At 46.7% G+C, this 25,802-nt stretch overlaps 1 protein-coding gene across 1 annotated transcript in view; it reads left to right on the forward strand.

Moving 5' to 3' along the window:
- AMOTL1 (angiomotin like 1) overlaps positions 1–25,802 on the forward strand; it is an 86,827-nt gene that overhangs the window by 34,316 nt on the left and 26,709 nt on the right. The window contains exons 4-7 of the mRNA XM_026071932.1: positions 1,926–2,835; positions 17,728–18,016; positions 23,397–23,541; positions 24,612–24,701. Coding sequence (XP_025927717.1) covers positions 1,926–2,835; positions 17,728–18,016; positions 23,397–23,541; positions 24,612–24,701 — 1,434 coding nt within the window. The remainder of the gene's footprint in view (positions 1–1,925; positions 2,836–17,727; positions 18,017–23,396; positions 23,542–24,611; positions 24,702–25,802) is intronic.

Consider the following 25,802-nt stretch of genomic DNA (forward strand, 5'->3'; position numbering starts at 1 on the left):
CCAAGCTGACAGACCCGCGGAAACCTGGCGGCCAGGCTGCAGTCCTCCCATCCAGCCAGTCAAGTGGATGGGCAGGCACTGTTGTCCGAGGGAAAATAGAGAAGAGGTGCTGTTTGTCAGGCAGGCGTGTAATGAGGCAGCCTGCGAATCTTTCTCCCCCCGGAGCCCCACAATCATCTTTAAGCCTTTGCCACAAAAATGTTAGTGGAAACGACCTATTCTCATAGTTAAGAGTCGAAGGCTGTTCTTCTCCTTTGGCATCCGGATTGTATGTAAGTTATCCCACAGCATGTGCAATAACAGATGAAACCTCAGGGAAATACCAGACCTCAAGAGAAAGTTTGCTTTTAAACTAGTTTCAAATGCCAAAAAACAAATGTAAGTACTTCTGAAGAACTCCTTTGAGAATTGGAAACAGCAGGATAGAGAAGTAAAGTTGCCAAGAATGACCTCAAAAACTGAACTCAAAACAGCACCTCCTTCTTGCCTAGGGAAATGTGAGGACTCTGTCCAAAGCAGAGGGCTTAATYTCCCTTTTGTCCTCACCGGGGTCTTTGAGTACCCCTGTTGGCCTCAGACACTGTTCATAGAGACATGTTACACCTAGCTGGGATAGGAGCACCAGAAGGATTCGAGGACAGAGGGATCCTGGCCTCCCAACATTGCCTGTGTGTCGTTAGATACTTAGCTCCAGGCAAGCACCGCTCCATCTATCACTTTCTGCAGGTTATGAAGCCCAAGAAACCAATGGGGGTGAGTTGGAAGAGGGAACAAGAATCCATTTCAAATAATATTTGGCACCAATGCCCAACCTGGGCAGCTTCACTGCAGATTGCAGAATCGCTCAGTAGTTTGTCCCACACAAATGGAGCTTGCAGGGCTTGTGGTTTTACTTAAACATGATTGTCTTAGGTGCAAAACTAGTACCATCACCTCTGAAATATTTCACTAGTCTGTGTTACAGTTTTTCATCTAATCTGTCTGTGCCCTTTTTAAGATGTTGGTGTTGTATCTATGACCCTAACGTCTTGCTTGTACTCACCCAGCAAAAGGTAGTATTGACTCATTTAGAAATAGCATTATTAGCCAGAAGGTAAATTGCTGYACTAAAACAAAATGCCAGAGCACAGACTTCTCTTTAATTGCACTTTTAGAACCCTTTTATTTTCAGTATCATTTCAAAGTTTTTCTGTGAGACATACTACATTTTACTTTATTGCGGCATACAGGAGGGGATGTAACTCATCTGTCTTTGGCTATCAAAAATCTAACATCTCATTTAGTATCACTGTGTAGGCTGCCTCTGTAATCCATGAAAGGCATTTCCAGGGAGTCATTTACCCAATTAATATTAGGTTCCTATCTTAGAATGGATCGAATTTCCCTCTGAAACTGCCTGTGTCTCTAGGGAGGGACTTTAGAGCCATGGGTATGGGATGGGTGCATGGAGCTTATCAAGGGGATATTGATGGTATATTGAGGGGAAGGCTGGGGAGGGGATGGAGATATGTTTCTAGGGGCTTACTGTGAATAGAATAAGGGAAAGGGTTGCCCCTGGGGCAGAGGGCTGGCACCAGTGTAGGAGCAAGGTCTGAGTATGGAGGTGTGCTGAAAAGCTTTAGGGGAAAGGGAATAGCTCCATGGTTTTCATCCCTCCTTCGAACACATCCTCTCTGCCCTTAAAGAGACCCTAGGGGGCATCCTCGGAAAGGGGGCAGCTGGGAAAGACRATTTTGGCCTCAGGGTGTGGGAGGGCAGGGGTCGGGAGAAGGAACGGCGTGACCACTCCTCCATCTGGCCAGCTTGGACTCATTTGTAGGCAGCCAAAACTCAGCTGCACCCCAACCGGGAAGCAAAACGCCTTCTCCACAGGTACCAGGCTTCCTGAAAGTGCTAAACCCTGCCTCTCCTCTCTTTCTGCCTAGCCGAGGAGCCGCTCTGCGCCTTGCACCCTCCCAATTTCCTCCGGCTCTCAGAGGTGGAGATGCGAGGGTCGGAGGAGGCGGCCGCGGGCACGGTACTGCAGCGCCTGATCCAGGAGCAGCTGAGGTATGGCAACCCCAACGAGAACATGAACCTGCTGGCAATTCAGCACCAGGCCACGGGGAGCGCCGGGCCCTCCAACAGCACTGCCAGCACTCTCTCTTCCACAGAAAACCTCGCGCAAGAAGAGCCACAAATGCTCCAGCAGTCGGCCCGCCAGGAACCTCAGGGGCAGGAGCACCAGGGGGACAATACGGTGATGGAGAAGCAGGCGCGGGCCGCGCAGCCCCAGCAAAACAACGAAGAGCTGCCCACCTACGAGGAGGCCAAGGCCCAGTCCCAGTTTTTCCGAGGCCAGCAGCCAGGAGCGGTTGGCCCGGGCTTCTACGTCGCCGGCGTGTCCAGTCAGAAGTCCAGGACTGAAGGGAGAGCGACGGTGAACCGGGCCAACAGCGGGCAAGCGCATAAGGACGAAGCGCTGAAGGAGCTCAAGCAGGGCCATGTCCGCTCGCTCAGCGAGAGGATAATGCAGCTCTCGCTGGAGAGAAACGGTGCTAAGCAACACCCGCCTACCTCAGGGAGCAGCAAAGGGTTCAAAGCGGCAGCGCCGCCGCCGGCCCCGGTGCCCGCCAAGGGCATGGACCCGCGGGGCCCGCCGCCCGAGTACCCCTACAAAGCCAAGCCGGCGGTGGCCCCCGCCAGCAAGGCGCCCGAGCACGGGCTCTTCTTCGGTGACCAGCACGCGCCGATGGTGCAGGATGTTCTCAAACCCTCCTACGCGGCTCCCCAGCCAGCCCGGACCGAAGTCGCTGTCGTGAGGTACCAGCCGCCCCCCGAGTACGGGGTCACCAGGTAACTCTGGCTCCCGGGTTTGCTCCTTGCTTTCCTACGTCCTCCTCGGCTTGACGGTTTTTTACTCTTGAGTTGCGGCTGCTTTGAAGCAGGTGACGTGTTTGCTTTCTTAAACCAACTTGTAAAACTTGAAGGTGAACAAAAAGTTCTCCGTAACTCCAGAAAACAGAGCATGTTACTCTTTGGGCATTTTTTCTCATGAAACAGTTTTGGCTTAGGAGTCAGGTTGCACCAAATTTCCCCAGGGCTGGCATTTCTAAAAATACCCGGTACGTGCCATAAATACTTGTCTTCTAAAAGGTGAAAGCTCAGATCCTGCTGGAGAGACGTGGAGGAACGTGCGTGGGCCTGGTTCTGCACTCGCAGCAGTCAAACTCCAGTTGACTTCTGCAGCTTTTTGGTCTAACATAAACATATCTCCTGTGAGCTTGAACCTCATTTACACTGTGGTGACTTCATACCTCCTGATAGTATAAACAAGCCTGTGAGTAGAAATAAATGTAATTTATTCACATTTTGAGATGTTTTTTGCACTCTGTGCCAGAACATCAGGGCCCGTAATCTATCAGATGCCATCTCTTTTGGTGTACCGAGGTGTCATTAGTGCTCAGTCACGGCAGTATGTGCAGAGAGGAGTTGAGTTTCTTTGGTTTGCCTGTAAGTGACAGAGAGTGAAACTTGGGCCAGTCACTGGTCATTTTTGAACCTTCAGAAAACTTAGAAAATGCATATTATACTTAAAAGTTCTCAGTTTCACAATCATCTGTCTTAATTTCTTTTTGCATGAAAAGCCAGAAACATTCATATTTTTCCAGTTAAACTAGCATTTCAGTGCATTTCAGTGGTGAAATGAAACACCATGCTGGACCTCTGCAGGACTGCTTTTCATATTTTATAATTCACACAGAAGATAAATATTTTAGAAACAAGATTTGGCCTATCGTATTTTGTCTGAGAGTGCAAAATGCTACTTTTGTGATTCCTAATTTCATCTAAGCCCCATATCCTCAAGATCTTCAAAACCCCAAACTAAAAAAATTAGAAAACTCCATTTAAAGCTTAATTCTGAGATAAAGAGGTGTTTCTTTATTTCAGACCTTCCTTGTTACTAGATGATACTTTCACTGCTACAGTGAAATTCTTTCTTTCACAAAGAGGGCTATATAAAGTGTATACATCACTTATGTCCTACTTAAATCTTCCAAACAAAGCTTCCACGGGACTTTTATGGTGCTTGGCCCCTTGTGCTGGGCCTCTGCATGAGAGCAGGTTTTATTCCAAGCGCATTAAAAATAATCTTGAGTGTTTACTTCCTGTGAACTGATTCCTGAAAGCTGCTAGGATTCTGCCAAACGCCACAGATCCCGCTAAGATCTGCCTGCTCGGATGTGAAGGTAGAGGCTGGCCCCATGCGCGACTTAGCAGGACTGCCAGCGGCCCACGGTGGGATCGCGCTGTAGGCAAGGGGACCGCTCCATTAAGGTGTTTTTCCTGCTGACCGTAAATTTAAAAGTTCCTCTGTTTCATCCCACCACTCTTTGACCTCTTGGAACAATATTTTGCCAGCCTTGCTGGATTTGGCAGGCTTGGGTTGCCTCACGTGGATGTCAGTGTTTTCCGTTTTGAAAGTTGTCTAATTAGGCCTTTACTGACCCCCAAATCCCCAAAGGTTTTGTAAGCTTTGCATTTTGGTGCACAACTCGGTGCATGCACTTTTTTTTTCGCCACAGCACAGGCATGAAGAACAGGTGGAGCAGTTGCCCATGTTCCCAGCCCCAGCTCTCCCTTTCCAAAATTTTTAAGGTATAAAATCAGGGAGTGAATATCATCGCTTTCAGCGCTTGGAAAAATTCTGTTTTTGTTCATAAACGGGCAAGTTTAGAGAGTCGCTTTGGCGAATATTGCAAAATGGCTGTGACAAGTGCAGGGAAGAGCTCTGGGTCGCGTGCGGTGCTGGGCGCGAGCTCCGCTCTTGCTCCGTGAGGGCGCCCGCGCTGCCGCCCACCGCGCCGTCCCTCCAGCCAGGGAGCGCTGTTGGCGTTCCTCCAGCAAAACATGTTTTGATTGCCAGTGTTTGCTGCTTGGAGTTTGTGTAATTTGTCAGAGCAAAATGATATTTTTAAGAGCTAAGCGAAAATCTCTGTTTATGCTGAGAAACAACTATATGAACTTGACTCTAATGGGGTCAAGTTGAGGCTATGCTCTCGGGAAGCCTAATGGGATTCCTGCACTAATTCAGGACGCTAGCAAATGTTTCAGCCCCCAAACAGATTAAGCGCCGCATAAAAGGGGCTGGTCTGATTTTTTTATAGCTGTTGAAAAATGCTGATTCAATAACCAAAGAGCATGGTCTGCTGAGTCCATTTAAATATCCTTCTGCGGCCTGGTGTGCCGCGCTGCATGTCTAACGCTGCCAGACTTCATTGCCTCCTGCGGTGAACTGGGAATGACATTAGGTGAGAAATCCTCCGGGGCAGTTTGCAAACCTCTCCCAGATGCCTGGGAAGCACGGCTGAGCCTGAGAAGTCCCTGGATGTCAGTGATGCTTTTTACGCTGGCAGCCACCGGCCTTGCCATCACCTCGATGATGCCAGCAGCGGTGGGGAGAAAGGCCCCCCCCAGCTTGTGGCGGAGGGTGCTGCTCATTCCTGGGAAGGCATCACAATTTGGCCCTCAAATGCTGCCGCCAAGTGGATGCTCACCACCAGGGCGTATTCTTTTTTTTTGCACGACCGAGAAGTACCCCTCGTGCCCCATGCAGTCGCCTTGGAGGGAGCCCTTTTGCAGCAGAGGGAGCAGAGACTCTTGAATTTGCAGACTTTTAAAGAAAAACTCAGATGCTCTCTTTCTTCTAGGTGCATATCCAGGAGCTGGCTAGGATGTTTCCCTGGTTGGGGTGCGGGTTATTTACCAAATCTAGATTTAGCCTAAGGAATATGGTCTTTCTTATGCTTTCTGTAAGGCACACTGTAGGTGCTTGGGTTTACCCCGGGAAGAAGTGCTCTCTGTCTGCCCACGGAGGGTCAGGAAGGTCACCCTCCAGGCTCACATTCGCCTTTGCGAACGCGCCCCCAGCTATTTCGAGAGGCGCACAGCTGGGTTTCCCGGCAGCACGCACCGGCTGTCACCTCTCCAAGGCACAGCATGGCCAGCCAGGGAGCCATCCCCCTGCCCACCTGCTGCGAGCTTTGCTCAGCAGCCAGGCTGCCTGCCCAGCTCCGTTTTGTCCTCCTCTCTCGTGGTCCGTAATGTGTCTGCCCGAGTCGGTTTATTTTTTGAATCCTCCTGGGAGGAAACAGCAGCAGGAGGTCTGGTCATGGTGTGCAGAGAGGGATTTTCAGGCCTCTTCTCATTGCTTTCCCRTGGTGCCTGGATTTGGGGGGATGTTTCCTGCCTCACCGTTCCTGCTGGCTACATGGCGAGCCATAACTCCTGCTAGCAGCAGGGTTGCTCACGTACAGCCTGAAGCTTTTTGTTTGCGGGCCACAACTTGGTAGGGATACGATACTTTGAATTTACACTTGTGCCCCGTGAATCTTGTGCCGTTGCCCTGCAAAACAGCCATGGATGGGGAACGCGTGGCTGTGTGGGGAGTGAGGCCCTCAGTCTCTCTGGCTAAGTGGTGGTCTTCCTCCTCATCTTGGGCTTCCTCGTATGATAGTTTTTTGGTACAGTGACACCAACTTTTCACAGCAAATGGCTGGGCACACCAAAATACTCAGCACTGGCATTATCCAGACTTGTTCTTAATTGGTAAGAACTGGTTTGGTTTCTTCTTCTGTGCTATGCCCCAGCTTATAACTGGCCCTATGACCTGCAGGTTCCCCTTACGGCCTTGTTATCAGGGAAGACTTGGGTGACAAAAGCCTTTAGAAGGTGGCTGTAATCCCTGTGTGCTCATCACTTTTCATTTCTCCAGCTCTGTGAGTGCGTTTCAGCAAGGCTTTTTGTGCAGTTCCGTTAAACAAAAGCCAGCGTGCTCTAGTGCTTCATTGTGTGATTCGCAGGACAGACTCGTCCAGGTCTAGAATGCTCTTGGTTAAAATACAATTTCAGAAAATTGCCTGTTACCCAAGTACTCATCTGTATCGAGTTTTAAGATAGATTAGCTGTCTGGTGGTGTTAGCTGCCTCTCTGGCTAGAGGACTCATCACCCCTCTCTGTGAAGAAGTGAAGAAGCTGCAATTAAATGAGTAAGAAGCCCAATCTGGGAGGCATCCCCTAAACATCCTGGGAAGAGAGCCATGGGGTTGTGTTATGCTGTCCAGTTACTTGCAAACATGAACTGGTGGACAGTGGCTTTTCTGTGCCTCTGCCATTGCTCAGAGTTTTCCCAATTAACTGGTCTTTAGAAAGACTTCCATTTGTTGTTTGACTGGGAAGGAAGAAGTCGATAAGAGATGAAGTTGGGGTCTACCCATTTTCATAATGTTAATGAAAGAGTAGGGTTTGGAGATGCTTTTTTTCTTCTGTGAGGTGAGAAGTTCCAGCTTTCATCTAGTTGGGAGGTCCTGGAGGTGGGGAGGGAAAGAAGCTAATGGAAATAGAGCTTTACCCATGGTCATGTGGCAATCACATATCCCGGCACGTCCCTTCCTCTCTCCTGGGCATGTCGTACCTGTCCCTGGCCCATGTGGACACCCTCAGGACAGGCACTGTGCAAAAGGCTTCTTGCTGTTCATAACAGAGAGGGGCGAAGCATGAAGCAGCTTGATCTGGAAGAGGAACCCATGAATATGAGGGATGGAAAAGACCTAGGGTCACTAATCCTCCCTCTCCTCCCTAGTCATCGTGTGATGAGGAAAATGTGGCTAGAAACCCATAGATTTTGGCAGGGAGTTGTTGAAGGGGATGGAATAACTACAGCTGCTGCTTAACTTGCTTTTTTTGTGTGATTTTTATTTTTTTATTTTTTGCAAGTGTCTGGCTTTTAAGTGAACACTGCCTTTATAATTGCTGTTGCCAAATCTCCCAACTTTACTGTAAATCTTTAGATATTTGGTATTTTCCTGAAGATGTCTTAGAGTCATGTGATGCTGCAGGAATCTCAGCTTTCATATAAATTAGATTTACTGACCTCTGCTTTATGGATATCATGATTACAAAGCAGAACTTGAAGCCTGAAGTTTAAAAGGCCAAAAATCAGAAGACAAAGAGAAAAGAAACCAATATTTATTCTTGTTTTAAAATATCATTATTTTTAAGGCAGTCACATGATGCTTGAGACCCTGACTCATGACTTTTGAATGCTTTACGTTGACCAAGTGTAGTAATCTTTAAAAAACCTTTCCTTTCCTAGATGCTAGCTTCTAGAGTGTAGCTATTCTTGAATGATGTCTTTGCTAACTTTCCTTAGGTGCATGTTCAGAGAGGCACAGATTTTTAGCTACAAGGACTTTGAAATAATCTAATTTAGTCTTTTGCATGACACCCAGAATTAATTACAGTTTGCAAAACATTCAGTCCTGATGATTAAAACATTCTCCTGCTGGAGAATCCATCACAGCCCTTACAGACTTGTTCCACTAGCTAATTGCCATTTCTGGCAAAGATTTGCATCCTAGTTTTAGTCTGTATTTTCTAGTTACTGATTTGTATTTTCTAGTTGCTGGTTTGCATTTTGCAATACCTTTGTCAGATATGGTGAGGAGTCCTCTGTTATTAGATATGTGTCGATGCTTAAGAGCATGCTCAGGTCACCTCCCCTCCTCTTTGACACTTTACATAGATGGAGCCTGGAGCCCCTTAATTCTTTTACTGTTGTCAATAACCTTTTTCTCCTTGTGGAAAGGAGAGCAGGATGCTGTGTTGCAGTACCAGTTGAACCAGAGGCAGACTCAGATGCAGTATCACCTCTGCAACGCGGCTCAATATTCCTTGTTTATGTATCTCATAAATACTTGCCATTTCAGACATTGTCACCCTGGGAACTCACCGTCCGCCTTGTTATCCATTAAGACATGTGAGGGTAGTTGCAGCCCAAGATAGAATTTCCTTTTACTGTAGCCTGCCTTATTTATTCCTAGGTGGATGAACTTATACTTGGACCTGTTCAAGTACATATCGTTTCTTTTTGCCCAGCTTAAGCAGTGATCCAAATCACTCAATGCAAGTGATGTATCCTTTTCATTGCTATCCATGGCCCTTGTCAGATCCTGGTAACTTCTCTCCAGAATGATTTGCTTCTCCACACCGTTAATAAAAAGTGCATATAATGTGAATAAGGCCTTGAACTGCAAACACCACTGCTTGATGAGGATTCTTCACTCATAGTTACATGCAGAAGTCTTTCATGCAGGTACCTTTTAATTCACTTTTAATTCTGATTTAATCCATTGTTTTTTAAAGTATGAAGCTGAAGAATGGATTTGGAATGTTGTAATGATAATCACATTTTTTGTGTGCCTCAGAACTTTCCACCCTGTCTGGATATAGAAGCCCGTATGTAACTGCCAGAATAGTGTGTGGCTTCTCTGATTATTTGTTTGTTAAAAAAGCCCTACATTACTGCTGTTTTCAGACAACCTGTTTATATTTACTCATTCAGCCACATGTCTGTGGCTGCTGAAGGGGTGACAATGAAGTCCTTTCATCGCTCTGAGGCACCTCAGTAACGCTGGTACTTTGGCAGYGTGACAGAGCTGATGGATGTCACTGGGATAAGTACCTAAACTCCAGCATCAAAGTTGACTTCTGCTGATCTTTCTTTGTGAGTTTAGCACCTTGAGCATTGTTCAGAAGGCCGCACCGCCAGGTGACTTGGAGGCTGACAGCGATGAGWGATGTAGGAGGAGTGAAGGCTCACAGGCTGTCTTGGATGATGTTACAGATTGTGGCAGTAGTCACTCCAGAAGAACTTTATATTGTCTCCATCTGGTCTAAACTGCTTTACATTAAAATAAGTGAAAGAAAAATGAAGCCATCCCAGCAGTTTCAGTGATACCAATGTCATTTGACTTCCCCCTTCTGCATTACAATCCCTGATGTTTCCTCTAGGAGTGCAGAGGGAGACGGGGTTGAGGAAGGCACCTTTTCCTTTGCTGAAAATCAGGTGGGCTTTAGCAAGACTGTCTATACTAAATGCGGATCCCTGCAAAGAAGAAGTATGGTATCCTGTCCGTCTCTTAACTATGGAGGACAGGGTTTAACACTGTTTTTTCAGGAAGTTTTTCAAAGCAGCTTGTAATTTTCCCCTGCAAATCCTAACATAGCTGCTCCCCAAGGTCAGTCCAAGTCTTTCCATCACTAACAAACAATAGCGAATTCTGGAGTTGTGAGTCCAAGTCTGCAGAAAGGCTTTGAAATAAACCTTTGTGTTTACAAGATTCTGGAGCTTTTGCTTATTTCTTAAGCCAGGGGATACCACAATGGCTATGTCTTGCCTGTGGAAAATCTTCCATTTCTGGCCATATTAGCATTTGATAATGGGAATATATATCTATGTTTCCTTGCACCATGATCAGCAGACTGGTCTTACTGACTTCTCCGTGACTCTGTCTCCCACATGGCAACATCACTAATGCCTCTTGGACTATGTTAGCCACAGCTACAGAGAATAGCRTTTAAAGTCTGTTTCATGACTGCTGAAATTGTACCTGAAATAAGGTAGATACCGGAATCTGAGGTTAGTATCTAGACTCAAGGCTCCCAATCTATGGACATAAATAAGCACTTTTATGCACCTTTTACTGTCACTGTGAGATAGAAGTAAGTCTAAGGTAGCTTGAAAGACTTGCATCCTAGAGTTGCCTGTTTCTCTTCACTGATGCGTATGCAGCATCCGCTATAAATGTGTAAAGTTGTGAGATAAAGTCCATCGTTGAGAGATGAAGTAGGCCAGTCTGCCCTAGAGGCAAAGGAAGGCAAACCATTCAGAGAAAGATAAGCTAAATAGGTAAGAGGAGGACATTTTAATTATGAACGTAAATGTCATGGTATGTTGGAAATGAAGTCCTTACTGCACTGACAAATCCTCCCTGTAGGGAAGAGCGCTGTGTTGTATGCATAGCAGTGCAGAAGTGGACTTTTCTTTTCAGAACACTTACAGGCATTTTATTTTCATTGCTTCCTAAAACTGATCTGTTTTATAGAGCAATAGCACTTCTGTATATACCATTTCCTGGTGGTCAACAGCAAGTGGAGTTTATGATTAATTGTCCTTTCAGTATTTCTTGTTCCTCCATACAACTACAAATTGCCAAAATAAAGTCCTCTGTGATGGTCATTCTTGCTCCCAGGGGTTCCAGTCCAACAGGTGTATTAAGACAATTCCTAAATTTAAAGTTGTGGGGGGCCTTGTTGAATTCTGCGGGTTTCTTCATGAACAGCAAGGGAGGTCCATGGCCAGGTATTTTGTTGAATTTGGATCACTGTTAAGACATTACATAAGCTGCATTGCAAGTTGTACATCACTTAGTGCAGTCTATGAGCAGGGCATGGTATCCACAGGTTCTCTTCTGTTCTCCAACACACAGACCTGGAAAGGCTCACTCTCTCTCTCTGTTGCTCTCTCTATCCCTAAAACCTTAACTGTTTTCTCCCCCCCCCCTTTGGATTGCAGAAGTGTATAGGAACCCTACTTCTAAAATAATGCTAACAAAGAAAATGCTAAGTTTTTAATACCAATGTTGCTGAAGGTGTTGCAGAAGTATCAAAAAAMCATAATGTACCACAGTATCATGCTTTTAAAAAGAATAATTTTGAATGAAAATGTGTTTGGCTAGAAGATTTTAACCTCCTCTAATGCAGACTAAAATCAACATTTAAAGCACAGTAGAAGCATTTGAGAATGCCATTCTTAATGTATTACGTCCAAAGGCACTCAGGATAATCCTTATTCCTTTGTTTATTTGGAGTTTTACATGAGTGCTTGGATGTGAATTAAGCTGATGTTATAATTCTCCTATTTCTACAAATGTTGATTTGTTAAGATGAATTGCTGTGTTGATTTTATTGCATATACACTCATTTTACAGTTGGCTCAGCTACATAATTAAATTCAGACAAATAAAGCAAGTAAACAGAAAATCAGACACAGTTAATCCCCATGATGTTTAACAGTCATACTTCAAACGGAGTAATGTCGATTGTACTATTTCAATTTCCAAGATGGAAAATACTTCTGAGAATCTCTCTTATGCCCCCAGCTACAGAGAATCTTGTACCTGACTGTTGTTACAGCATGTAGATCATTAGTAGCTCAATGATGATTTGTAACTGAAGAAAATATAGATTCAGAGGATGTATCCTCATTCCTTAGTGTAAAGCTAGACAGACTGAAGTGTACATGAAAAAGTAAAATTGATGGGAAGTTGAGATTTCCCCAAATTACCATGTCAAGAGTTCCTGCAAGTGTTTAAAGGGCTTATATACAACAGCAAATTACGCTGATTTATAATGAAAAAGAAAAACTGATATATCCTGCTCTGATTTGGATTCAGAGATCAATATAAATCATGTTCTATTAGTATAAGCTTTTCCCACAAAGAAGTGAGAAAATCTGTATCTGTGCAAGTCACCTTTGTACTGGAATAATTGTGTCCAGACAGTTGGGCTTTTACTTGCGTAAAATCAGCTGTGGCTCTTATTTTGGAAACGACAAACAAACTCACACTTAGCTGAATTAATTATCCTGGTAAAACTTTTAAGTGTAGATGAGCTGTCAAATGCGCTGAAGAGGTGCAGCTTGCTTGGCTGCATTTGCAAACACTGGCCGAGCACATATTGCATTGCAAGTGACATTTGCTCTCTCTGCCGTTTGTGCCATTCTGTATCGTTCAATTTTTCAAGAGGAAAAAATACTCTGGTCCCTGACAAGTACAGGGTGGCTTTTGCCAGCTTTTACACCCTAAGGAACCCTAAAGAAAAGGGCATGGCTTGTGGCCTGACAGGAGCACCTCGTGCGTGGTGCGGTGGACCCAGTAGCCTCCTGAAATGGTCTCTGGTAGTGAGAGATCGCTGGAAAAAGTGGTTCCTGTGGTTTGCGTTATGAGCAGTGTCAGGAGGGAAGCTCTCAGGAAGGTAAATTGGGAGAGTACAGCCAGGAGACAGATCTCCATCTGTTGTAAATCACTGTCATCTTCGCAGAATCACGGATGTAGATGTTGGAAGGAACCTCTGGAGATCTTCTAGTGCAACCCCCCTGCTGAAGCCGGGTCACCTAGAGCAGGTTGCCCAGGACCCTGTCCAGATGGCTCTTGAATCTCCAAGGATGGAGACTCCACAACCTCTCTGGGCAACCTCTTCCAGTGCTCTGTCACCCTTGTAGTAAAGAATTTTTCCTTATGTTCAACAGAACTTAGGTAACCTTATCTTAGGTAATTTGGTGCTGCTGGATGGACCACGTCTATGTTTTTGTGTGATGATGGCCCAGCTACCTTGAATGCACCCACTTTGCCCCAGTGGAGCTGGGCATGGGCTCCTGGGGCAGCCCAAGCTCCGCAGTAGCCTCTGGCTCCTGCCTGCTCCTGGCCAGGGTGGCCTGGCACAGGAACAGGGGGGAACAGGGCTCATGACCAGTGTGTGGGGGCCGGCACCGCTTCCCAGGCTGGCGCCACCTCGGGGCGATGTTGAAATGAGGATCTGGCTCCACAGCGGCAGCCAGCTGGTCAAAGGGCTGCAGCAGGACTCAGCCCCAGCGAGAGCTGCCCATCAGCACCCCGCTGTCTCCCGCAGCTCTCCTCCTGAGCACCCCGCGTGACACCTCCGTCCGCTCGGCCCTTGCACAAGCATTGTTTCGGTTTGCTTGCAGGCTCTGTAAAGTGATACTGCTGTGGTTTAAACTTGGCTGACATTTTGCAGGATATCTTTGGAGCGGGGGGAGATGCATGCCTCAAATTTCATGGTTGCGGAGTTGCGGAGTACGCTAAGAACTGGAGCCAAGCAGCTACGCTCCAGCAGAGCCCTTATGGCTCTCGTGTTGGGTTACATCCACTGACAGCCTGCAACCCAGGGCCATCTCATCCTTATGAGCTCTGAGAAGTTTGAGTTTATGAGGAATTTCCCCACATTAAAATGTTCTAATCCTGAAGATGTGTACAAGTGATCAGCACCCGAAATCAGACGCTGATCTCTTGCCCACGTCTGTCACGTGGGTCTCTATCGGCACAGGTATTTCAGCCAGTGGCACATATCCTTTTGTAGATCCAGCTCCTTTGGGGGAAGAAGCTCCTGCCAGGCATTGCTGCATGTGCCCTCCAGCCTTACAGTCCCCTACAGCTAAGGTGGCASAAAAAGCCTGCACCTGTGTCTCCACCAGTTTGGTTCAGTTTGTTGTATTACTGTCTGCAAAGGCAATGAACTCCAGAGGAGGGTGAGGCTGAGAGCTTGGAGCAACTTCTCAGATGCTGCCAGTGCCCGGGCCTCTGGCGTTGGAGTCCTTGGACCCTCTGCTTTCAGGGAATTTCAGGGGAAACTGAGAACCACTTTGTTCTGCAGCCCTGGACTTCCCTAAATACTATCTGAGGGCCTCACTGGTCAGATACATCATCTGGGAAGTTAACACAGGAGTTAGTGGGCACACTCCTTTCCTTTCTGGCAATACCGGTGATGAATACAAGAAAATGACGCCACCTAACATTCCAAATTAATGTGATATGCTCCCCCTCTGCACTGCTCTCCCTTCCTGCTAAGGCAGTGTCAAGCATGGGGCAAATCTTCACTCCCTGTTGCAGTCAGTATGGAGAAAAGAGCTGCTGTAGTGTCCTGTCCCTGCTGATGTTACTTCTTCTCCTGCAGGTCAGGCTGGATCTTGGCTCCAGGTAGTGTGCCATCCAGCAAGGGGGGGTTGCGTAGCTGCTGCAGTTCCCTTTCTCCTGTTTCTCTGGGGCCTGGCATTGCTGTTGTGTCATATGCTGCCAGGGTGGGGTGGGGGAGCGGGGACCAGCAGGAGGAGAGTTTTTACCGGCAGTAACCGTGCAAGCTGACCTGCCACCAGCCATGGGTGCCTCATACTTTCCTCAGCAGGGATTACGTGCTTGTGAAGTAGTGAATTAGAAGATGATCCAGAGTAGATTACAATATAAAAAATATTAATGTGAAGATAAAGTCAATGCAGCAAGTAGCCTCAGAAGTGTTTACCCTTCCTCTTGCCTAACAGTGCTTTTTCCTACTTCACAATGTTTCTTGATGACAGCAGGTTCTGTGGGCCATAGGTTTCATACAGCACCTCCCCAGCTTATTGTCCTTGAGAAAGTTTTATTCACTTTTTGTAGAAGTTTAGCTCCTAGGTAATTAGGCTGCATCTCTACCAGAGAAATAATATGGCTGAGGGTGTTCCTGGGGCCATCTAGCTCAGAAGGTCCCTAATATCAAGCTCTCCTAGCCTGGCTGGTGCCTCCACACTGCATGCAGAGAGTGACCTTGTGCTGCACCCTTGAGCTGGACCAGATGTCTGCTTTACCAGTGGAGACAGAGCCTTCGGGATGTCTACGCTGGGCTGGTAAAAGCAAACTCAAGGCAAAGCAAGCACTGCGTAGGTGGCTTCATGGGCAGGGCTGACCAAAGCCAGCCACGGCAGGGAGCCCACGCGGGAGAGGTGCTGTGGCGTGTGTTATCAGGGTGCACAGCATGTGAGCCTGGGRTGGGCATGGGCTGAACACTTCTTTTCATTCCATTTCAGTCCTTTTCTGTGCCAACGTGGCTGTTCTGGGCAGAGAAAGAGGGCCAGGATGGGCATGCTAGACTATGTATGCACATTGTTCTGGGGGCTGCAAAGGACGTGTTTGTTTTTCATCTGTTTGGACAGAAGATATTGCTGAATTGCCAGCTTTCCTTGCCATTGTGTGACTCAATGGTGACAAGCTTGTTAGAGCAGAGATGTTAGCTTTTAGCATAGGGTTTTAAAAGTGCATTCCCTTTTCATTTTGTTCTGCTGCAATTGAAGGCAGTGACAGGTTATTATCATTGGGAGTAGAATTAGGCCAACACTGAGAGCTTTTGAAAACCCCACTTTGAGGAGCTGTGTAGGCTCTGAAGACAGCGGTAATCATATTTATTATGTATTTATATAGCACAAAATTGCCTGTATAAAAAAATATCAGTCAAAGGTTTGTGAGACCAAATGGGGTAAATACATCTTATAGTTAGATCTCCCACCTAGCACAGGGTGCAGAAATAAAGGCAGTGATGCTGACAGCCAGCCTAATAGCTTGTCATTAAGCCAGAATATAACTTTTAGAAAGTACTTGATTGCAAGACTTCAGGTGTGGAAGAGCAGGTGGCGTTAAGCAGCTGACTTATTTTCTGGCCGTTGCAAATTGGGTTCTGTTCTTTGATAAGCTCCAATCTATTACATGTCATATTAAAGAGCCCTCTGCTGTCAACCCCTTCAGCCTCTCTGCTGAAGGGCTTCTCTAATGCCCCCCTTTTCTGACTGCTCAACCTGGCTTCCTTTTTCCCTCCTCTCCGCAGAGCTGAGGCTGTTTCGTTCATATGGCAAGGCCAGTGAGGCATGGACCTGAGCTAGCTGAAAATGGACTGCTTTTACTTTTCCCTGGGCTAGATTTTGGCTGTCTCAGTTCCCTGCACTGACCTACAGCCTGGACAAGTGAGCAGCAGCATTGCCCCAAGGTAGAGCGTGGGAATGGGGTAGATGGGCCAGGAGAGACCAGGGTGTCAGGTGCGCCATTTGGATCAGCTTGAGCTGCTGTGGGGCTGACCCTGAGATGTTAATGTAGGGCTTGGGAGGTTCCAGTTCTGACACACATGTCCAGTGTGGCYAGGGTTGAATCACTTAGGCCTGCACGGTGCAGAAATGTCTGAGTCAGCTCTACGCATGCTGGCTTTGGCAGCTAGGCTAAGGAATAGCTTAGCCTCTGCACCATGGGTCTGCATGGTTTCGTTTACCCTGGCAAAGTTTCAGAGGTCCAAGTTGACCTTGTCGCATCTCCAGGCTGCCTCTGGTACCGCAGGCAGGGTTAGGTACATGGAGAGTGGCATGGGGTCTTGTACAGACAAGCTTTGAGCTTCTCTGCCCTGAATTATCCTTTTTACAATAGGGACAGTCTCACTTCTCCAACTTGCAGGGCATTGTGAAATGCATGACAGATGCGAGGTACTTAGGTCACAACTGGATGCCAGCCTTAGGGTTATCCTCACTCTTAAAACACGTACCTGGATTATTCTCCAACCACTGTAAACTCTGTGATGACTCTCTCTGATAGATTAAAGAACCCTCCACTGTCAGAAAGCCCAGCCCAAAAATAGGTTCACATAGGCTGTGACCAGCTCACTTCTTAGCCTTCCCTGRTACAAGACTGGGGGGGTGATGGATGCCTTTAGTCATCGAGTGACATAATGAGGTCTTGCACTGTAAGATGACTTTCATTATTTGCCTTGACTGATCAGGGCTGTCCAGCCAGCAGTTCTGTGGCAGCCCTTCCCTTTGCTGCTTGCTAGAGCTATTCAGGGACACTGCTTCAGTTCCGTCGCTTCCTTTCGTCTCTTAATTCAGCCCATCCACTTGCCTGCTCGCTCCAGGCAGGGACTGATTTTTGAAGGGTAACACATCCCTTGTGTTTCATTAGAGTCCGTGGGCTTCAGCTTCTCCATGGTGGGGTTTGTGGCAAGGTGGGGGCAGGAGGAGGCTGGCTGAGTGCTGCAATGTTTGTGTGCACCTAGGCAAAAAAGCTGTTTTCAGCTCAGCGCTTCTTTTATCCTTTCATGCCAAATGTATACATCACTGTCAAGAACAGGCAAGGAGACAGTTTACCCAGTTACTGCTGTGATTGTTAATATTTAGTACTGACTAGAGACCAGAATCATGACCATACAGTAATAATCCTGTTAATAAACCATATAGAAACTACACGAATGCTCTTGCCCTCTAGCTACTTAGTGCATTTTCAAGGATGCGCCAGTCTAACGCCTCCCCCCGYGCTTGCTTCCCTGCAGCCGACAATGCCAACCACCTTTCCCGTCGGCGCCAGCACAGCAGCACAGCCCCATGTCCTCGCAGGCCTCCTCCACCACCGGCCCCCTGCTCTCAGGCACATTGCCCCCACTTCCAGCACCCATCGCTGCCCAGCCCACGCCGGGCACGCCGCCGGGCCAGCAGCTGACGCCGGACGCCTTCGCTATTGTGGAACGTGCACAGCAGATGGTGGAGATGCTCTCCGAGGAGAACCACATGCTGCGGCAGGAACTGGAGGGCTACTACGAGAAGGCGGATAAACTGCAGAAGGTACGTGAAGGGCAACCACGGGCAGAGCAACTGCCTTAGCACTGCTTCAGTTGATGCCTGCAAGCTGGTCCACATGGCCCAGGCTGCCTCGTGTCACTGCACCAATGGTACGATGGTGGCTGTCTCTAACCGCTGCTCCTCTGTGGTGGACCTGGATGTCTAATCCCATGGCATGAGGCCTGTGCACTGCTCTGCCATTGGGGTGCATCAGGGCGGCCTGTCAAACATCATTCTGCTGGGGACTTTCCCCTTCCATCCTTCAGCGTCAGCCTCGCAGGAGTAGCCTCTGTGGGGCAGGGTCTGCTGCTGGGTCCTGCACTGCTTAGGCTTGGCACAGAAGCAGTGCTGCATGCAAGAAGCATTTGAGCCAAATCTTTCCTGAGCGGTCTTGTTCAACACTGTACGCTAAAATTATGCTCCACCCTTGTTAGGAAAGTGTAACGACCTGTGGTGGGGTTGGCTGTTGCTTGGAAATTTGTTCATGTGATTGACACAGAGGCTTTCAATGACTGCTGGATGGGTTTCTAAGAGTTGACTGTAGACACTCATGTCTGAACATGTTGGTTCAAAGAGCACTGCCACCTTATCTGAAAGAAGTATTTGATAAAGATTTTGCCCAGAAACCCTTTACAGAGGGATCCTGCACCCTCTTTTTGATATGCACACTTTGCATCTCCAGTGGAGAAGAGCAATGCCTCGCTCACTGCCTGGAGTGGCAAGGGAAGACAAAAGTGAAAAAATCAAATCAAACAAAGTAATGTTTCTTAAAAGCTCACTGAAGTCAGAGCAGGGATGCTCCCCAAATCTGCTGTCTTTGGATACATAGGGCCTAGACCAAACAAATTATTTAGGATCCTACAATACTATTTCATGTATGACTTCCCACCACTTACTTACACACAAATGGGCTTAGGCTGCAGGTCTTTTCCTTACAAAATTAGGAGTCTAAACAGGAGTTAAAGTTTGCTATGTTTGTGTTGGGTCAGGGTGTTCATGGGAGACACCTTTGATGGGAAGAGAAGCAGCTCTGAGAGGCCATGTCCTCTGACCTCAGCTTTGGGAAAATCTGTGACCAGAAAGTCAGACGGGTTAGAAAAAAACCCTCTTGTTCTGTAGCTGTTATCGTCTTTGCAGCATCCTCCTCTGTGAGCAGATGACTTTACTGCTGTAGTCACAGAATTTCCTAAACTTAGTTGAGAAATTTATGCAGCTATGTTAGTTATTTGTGAAGACATCTGTAAAGATTTTAATGCTGACTTCTCTGCGGCCTTTGTGGACAAAAATAAATACTAATTTTACAAAAGCTGCATTGTTCAATAAAAGATATTTGAGTATGATGCCCTAAAAATACTCAGATTTTCTTTTACCCTCTTAGAAACGGCATTCTCTTTATCTTGGATGCCCTAGGAGTCTATTGCATCAGACACCAACAGAAAGGTATTCAAGTGTGGACTGAAGTCTCACTTAAGTCAACAGAACATGGACTCAAATCCCATTGACTTCAGTGGAATGTGAGCAGATTCTTAAAGGGAAACACACGCTCGAGTGCATTCTTTCTTCAGGAAAATTTCCTGAACCAAAACCTTAACCCACATTATCCTTTCTTTGCCATTTTTTTCCGTGTTTGAATGCCTGGAYGGGGAAGGTCCCTTAGCAGGCTCCTGTGTTTCCACAGTTTTAGCTGTACATCACCTTTAAAAATGTAACAGTGAATTAAATTATGTACTTTGGATGTGGAAACTCTTCCTTGTTGTTGGAAGTGAAAGGGTCACAAGATGTACTTTATTTTTTGTCTCTGTATAACAAGTTTACTATAGGTAGGGCAATCCTCCCTCTGCTTTTATTCATAACAGAACAGGAGAAGAAATTAGAGAAAGAGAATCAGCATGACTTAAGAGAGCTCCCTGAGCATTAGTATGAGCAGATCAACCTTAAGGCTGTCAAATTTGAAGTCATGTCTGAATAGACATTTTGCAGAGAGGTACAAGGTAGTGATTAATCCCTGTGCTGTTGTCTGGTTTTCTTATATAAAAAGAGCTGGGGGAGTTTTGTGCTCATTTCTTTTTTAGCTTTCCTGTGCCTTGCTTTCTCCCTTTTTTTTTGTTTTTGTTTGACAGTTACCTTACTGAAGTTTAATTGCCAGACTAGACTACTGCCTCCCAGCATCGTGTTGTGCAAGTTATTTGAGTGGGCTGGAACTAGGAGCTACAAGGGAGAGAAGAGATTTTTTTTTTAGTAGAAGGGAAGGAAAATCACAGAGCTGCAGAGAAATATATCATAGTTTATCAGGATCCTTAATGGCTGCTCTACTGGTCTTCTTCTGCCCTCCCTTCCTCAGTTTTGCTCAGCGCTGACGGAGCCTCTCCCCTTTCCTGCAGCAAGTCCTTGTCATTGGGGCTGGAGGAGACTTGCATGGTGACGTGTTTCGGGAAATGCTGGGAAAAGCGGCTGCCTCTGCTGTAGCAAACAGCGCTGGGCAGAACGGAGGGGCTGTGGAAACCCCTGCCGTGCTGGCAGATCTGCCTCGCAGTGATAGCAGCTTTCCATAGCAGGCGTCCTGTGGCGGTGGAGGCTTGCGCGGGAGGGGGCACGGGAAGCAGCAGGCATCGGGCACCCGGCTGAGCGCGAGGCCCTGTGGAGATGAGGCTGCTGAGGATTCAGGAAAGGGCCTTAAAAATGATAAGAGCTCAGCTAAACCTTTCAATAAGAGAGTTAGACAAGCTCAGTTTGCTTAAATGCTCAAGGGAAGTGGTGTGAGGTAGCTTGAATATAGTCTATGGACTATAGAAATATAGTCTTCAATATAGATGGCTTTTGCTAGTAGAGGTCACGTTGATCTAAAGAAAAAAAACGTAGCAGGAGCAAGTAGCTGAAACCAGTTCAATTCAACTCAAAGAGGAATTAAGGCATATTAAAAATATGAGAATACTTAACTATTGGAACAGCTTCCACTGTGGTGCGCCAGATTGTCCATCATCCGACACCTTTAAATTAACCTGGAGGCCTGGCTCTTCTGTATGCCGGCAGGGTGTGGGCGCACCGTACTTTATGTTATGGCAGAGATCATGCTGGATAGATGCCTCTTGCCTTGAGATCTCTGACTCACTGATGAATTTCAYGCACCATATTTGTCTTTTCAGATCACTGTGATAGAGGAAGACGTGGTTGGGTGCTGTTGAGTAAATAGTTGACAGGTTGTTTTTATTCTAGAAAATTCACAAAAAATCAGATTTTCTCACAAAAGATCAGACTTTTTGATGAGGCTTCATACAAGTTTGTGCTGTTACATATATGAGGAAGAAGAAAACTGATCAATGGTGTTTGAACCATAAGATTTAGGCTGAATTTTGAACACTAGATCATGTTCCCTAGATCATGTTATTTTTTAAGCCTGCTTTCCTGTTGGAATGAATTCATTGCCAATCATTCTGAGTACAAGAAAGGATATAAAAAAGAAAATCTTTGCATGCATTGTACAACTCTTGGAGCAATGCAGTTAGGATGTATTCAGCATCCCTCTGAACATGCTGTCCCTGTAGTCGGAGCATGCCTGGTATCTAGTTGTGTGTCAAGGGAGTAGGGAAGGAGGACCTACTTTTCTGAAATGTAATTAGCTAAAATGTACCAATGCTTCAGGGAGTTCCTGCTTTAAAAAAAAGAAAAACGAAGTGGAAAATCAGAATAATCATTTGTAGTTCACCTAAGAAAGAATTTCAGGACGTAGACTATGTAGACTATGGTCTGGTGCTACGGGTCAGATTTCTCTGAGCCCTAGAGAATTGCTAGTTGGGAACTGATGTGTCTGTGGTACCTTTTAATACCATGCATATAGGGGAGCAGCATGTAGGTGTGTGAAATACATCTTAACTGCTAAATCACCATGTGTTTGAGATATGTGATATGATACTTGGCAAGTTTAGGGGCTAATTCGAAGCTATTGTTGTCAATGGTTTAATCGGGCTTTGAAGCTTGTCATTTGTTTCAGTCTTTGTGTCTGAGCAAACTGAAAGCAAAAATCAGAGAGGGTAACTCAGTTTTCCCAGCCTCTAACCCATCAGGTCTCTGCCTGGCTTTGCTCCACCACGTGTTTCAGAGATGCTGCGAACCCACAGGCCTTTGCTGCGGCCAGCTTGGCACCTAGCGTTACGGAGAAACGCAAATGCTGGCTGGTTTAACCTGCCTGCAGATGCCTATGCAAACAACGTGCRTGACTGATGCAGAACGACTGGGGCTGGAGCTCTTATTCTGTAAGCGCTGCAGCTGGCAAATTAAACCTAAAGCTTAATCRGCCTTGGCGAGGGGCTTACCTTCTGCAGTAAGCAGGGGTGGCTTCACAGATCATGAGTCCATCCAACCCCTGATTCGAGTAGCTAAAAAGCACCAGAGCTAAAAAGGTTGTGGTGGGGGGGTGGATATATCTCTTGCTTTTCAGTTATTTCTCTTGTTTATGCATTATCAAGCTTTTCTCCACAAACAGAAGGGCCAAGGCATGCAGGAGCAGATTCCCACATCAGTGCTGATGATTACTGCAGCATTGATTTCACCAAAGTGGTAACATTTCACGTGAGATTAGCTTGTTAAAGAAGCTGGAGCTGATTAACCTGAACAACAAAACTCTCCCTGTGACTCTCCTCCTGTCAGTCTTTGGGGTTCAAGTTTAAGATGCAAGTTCACAGATAAAGGCTGTTTCTGTACTACCCTGTCCATCAAACCGGACAACATACAATTTGCCAGATTTCAAGGAGATAAAGCCAAGAATATTGAAAACCCCAAACAATAGGTTTGGTTTATAATAGAGAGTCTATAGCAGCCTTCAGTCAAGAGAAAGAAATGAGTGGATCACGATAGTTTGCAACTGAAATGAGGTCAGAGTCTAGCCTAAAACGTTTCTAGTGGCATGTAGTGCTTAGAGCTGTGTTTTGGACTGGGGAGTCATCCCTAGTGGCAGAATAATAAATCTTGTCTCCTACAAGCCTTTCTAGGAAAGAATACAGCCCACGCAAATATGCGTGTTTCCTCAGCGCCTCCCCGCCTGCACGGCTTCGAAGCGGCGGCCTCGGCAGCCAAAGGCAGGGGATCGGACGGTTGCGTCACGTCACTCTCTGTCCGCCTCCGAGTTTGTTTGGAAGCAGCCGGCCAGGCGTCGTGGCATGCGTGCTGGCCGCGGGGTGGGCAGGACAGCTCGCGCGGCCGCRCCGCTCCGGCATGCACAGGGATCGGCGTGGTCTTCTGCCGATACAAATCCTCCTTATAGAGCCGCGGGCTTGCGTGAAACGTGGAGTGGGCATCGTCCTGACGCACAACCCCTCCCTTTGGCACGCGAGTGTCTGCACAGCACGCATTCCTGCCCTGCTTTAACAGGAGGTCTCTCTCCTTTCAGTTTGAAATAGAGATTCAGAGGATTTCGGAAGCTTATGAGGGCCTGGTGAAGACCACCACTAAGAGGGAGTCTCTGGACAAAGCTATGAGAAACAAACTCGAAGGAGAAATTCGGAGGCTCCACGATTTCAACAGGGATCTCCGCGGTATGTTAAGTTTGCCTGGGTTTTTTTTTTGCCCCAGCTGACACGGTGTTTCACTTTTCACAAAGTAGCAGGCTTCAGATGAAGAGTTTCACACATGTTTTAGATAAACTTGAGCGATCAGGCTCTGCTCACTGACATAAAATGAGACTGCTATCACCTCCCCAGTTACAAACAAATCCTCTGGCAAAATATGAGACGGCCTCAAACACTGCCTTTGAGTTTAACACTTCCGATACCAGGCTGACTGCAAGAGCACCAGTCCACAGGTTGAGTTGAGCTCTAGCAAACTGACAGCAARTGGCAATACAGTGCAACCATGCATAAATCTCAAACCTGGGTACCTTCACTAACCAGTACACGTCAAATTATCAAACATATCTCTTTTTAGTATAAAAAGCATGTAAAAAATGGTAGAGCTGTTACCCTGATAGGTGTACTTTGGTACCTCCTTGTCCGGTGAGATGCCCTGAGAACTGGGTCATGCTTTTTGTACCACTTTGGGGAGTCTGGCAGGTGTTTCTGGAGGAGCAGAAGGCAGTGGAATGCTGCCCGTGGTGTGGCAAGGGAGCCGCATCTCTCTGGTCACGGCGCTTCCCAGGGGAAGCTCTCCCCGCATGGGAAACGGCTGAGGAAAACTGCCCCTCTCCCGGCAGATGCGCGGGAGAGACCTGGCGCAGCGCATGGGTGCCTCTGCACCTGGGCAGTCCCTGGAGCACCCCCTGCTCTTACGGGGAGGAGGGCACAGCCGTTTGCTGCCCAAAGCTAGAGAAACTCAGACTGCAAATGCAGTGCACACTTTTTGCAGTGTGAAAAATGAACTGCTCAGAGAAGTCCGCCACAGATGACCGAGGCTTTTCCCCCAGCTTCTGTAAATCAAGGCTTTCTCAAAGACACAGCTTCATGGAAGAAGTCTAGGGCCTCATCTTTTATGTATGTGTCAGCCTCCATTTTAATGTCCCCCTTCAGAGAGTCTATTTATACTGCGCTACTGGCATGCATCTTATTTTCTTGGTTGGCCTACAATTTTATATACATATATTTATACTTAAAGTATTTCCTGTTTTGTGCAGAACGACTGGAGACTGCCAATAGGCAGCTAGCCAGCAGAGAGTTTGATGGGCACGAAGATAAGTCAACAGAGGGCCTTTATGTCACTCAGAGTAAGTACTGCATTCATCTGTTTTGAAAACACATATATATCTCTATATGTATATATACTATATATACATATATGTAGTGGAGTGGAAGTGAATATTTTGCTATTATTTTTTATTTTCCTTATGATTTGGTTTTACTCAGCTAATTCATCATATACTCTTATTTAAGCTACAGACTGGATTGTTTAGACTGTTTTTCTCTGAGCACCAGAACCAGGCAGTGGGAGTTAATGGTAACACAGCTTAGCTTATTTTCGATAAATATTTATCTGGAATTGTGAAGTGTTGCTTGCAGGGATCATCTCTTGAGATGCATGCTTTTTAGAGAAGCCAAATTCTACTCTCAGCTGGGAAAAATCCAAAGCAACCTCTGTTGATTTTATTGTCAGTGCCAGGGGTTGACTAACAGGAAGGAGAGCAGGGTTGGACCCCGCCTTTTCACTAAGGACTGAAGAGACAAAAATTCTCCAATTTCTGCCACTGTGAAAAGTATCCATTCCCTTTAAGCTTTAGGCTCCCATAATGACTGAGCACAGTGCTGTAATATTTCCTTATCATATGCTGCTGGCTCCACATGACCAGACAAACCAAAACCCAAGCAGTCTGATGCTGTATCACAACGCCATATCACAACAGCCTGATGCTCRTATACCCTGAGCGTCTGCAGCTCACAAGGACGCATCTGCAAAAGTTTGACCATCTAAGAGTTGTGCAACACCTTGCAGGTTTAAAGCCCACTGAAGCAAATATCCTGTGTATAACTGGTCCTTCTGCTTTATTTACTGCACCAAGAGCTTCCGTGGAAGCCGAGCTGCAACTGCAAATCCGTAGCTGGAGAGCCGGCTGCCTCCATGAACGGTGCAGTGCGTAACAGCCCTCCACATGCCTGCTGCTGGCCTGGCAAAGCCCACCTGCTGCTCCAAAGACAGGAGAGCTCCCACCTGCAGTAATAATGCCAGCATGGCAACAGAGCTGATATCTCGGTGTGTATGTGCACAAACCAAAAGCAATATGACCTGRATGAAGGGATAGAGCGCACCCTCAGCAAGTTTGCCGATGATACAAAACTGGGAGGAGTGGCCAATACACCAGAGGGCTGTGCTG

This window comes from Apteryx rowi, unplaced genomic scaffold (assembly GCF_003343035.1).
Source record: "Apteryx rowi isolate R43461 unplaced genomic scaffold, aptRow1 scaffold_332, whole genome shotgun sequence".
Lineage (NCBI taxonomy): Eukaryota > Metazoa > Chordata > Aves > Apterygiformes > Apterygidae > Apteryx > Apteryx rowi.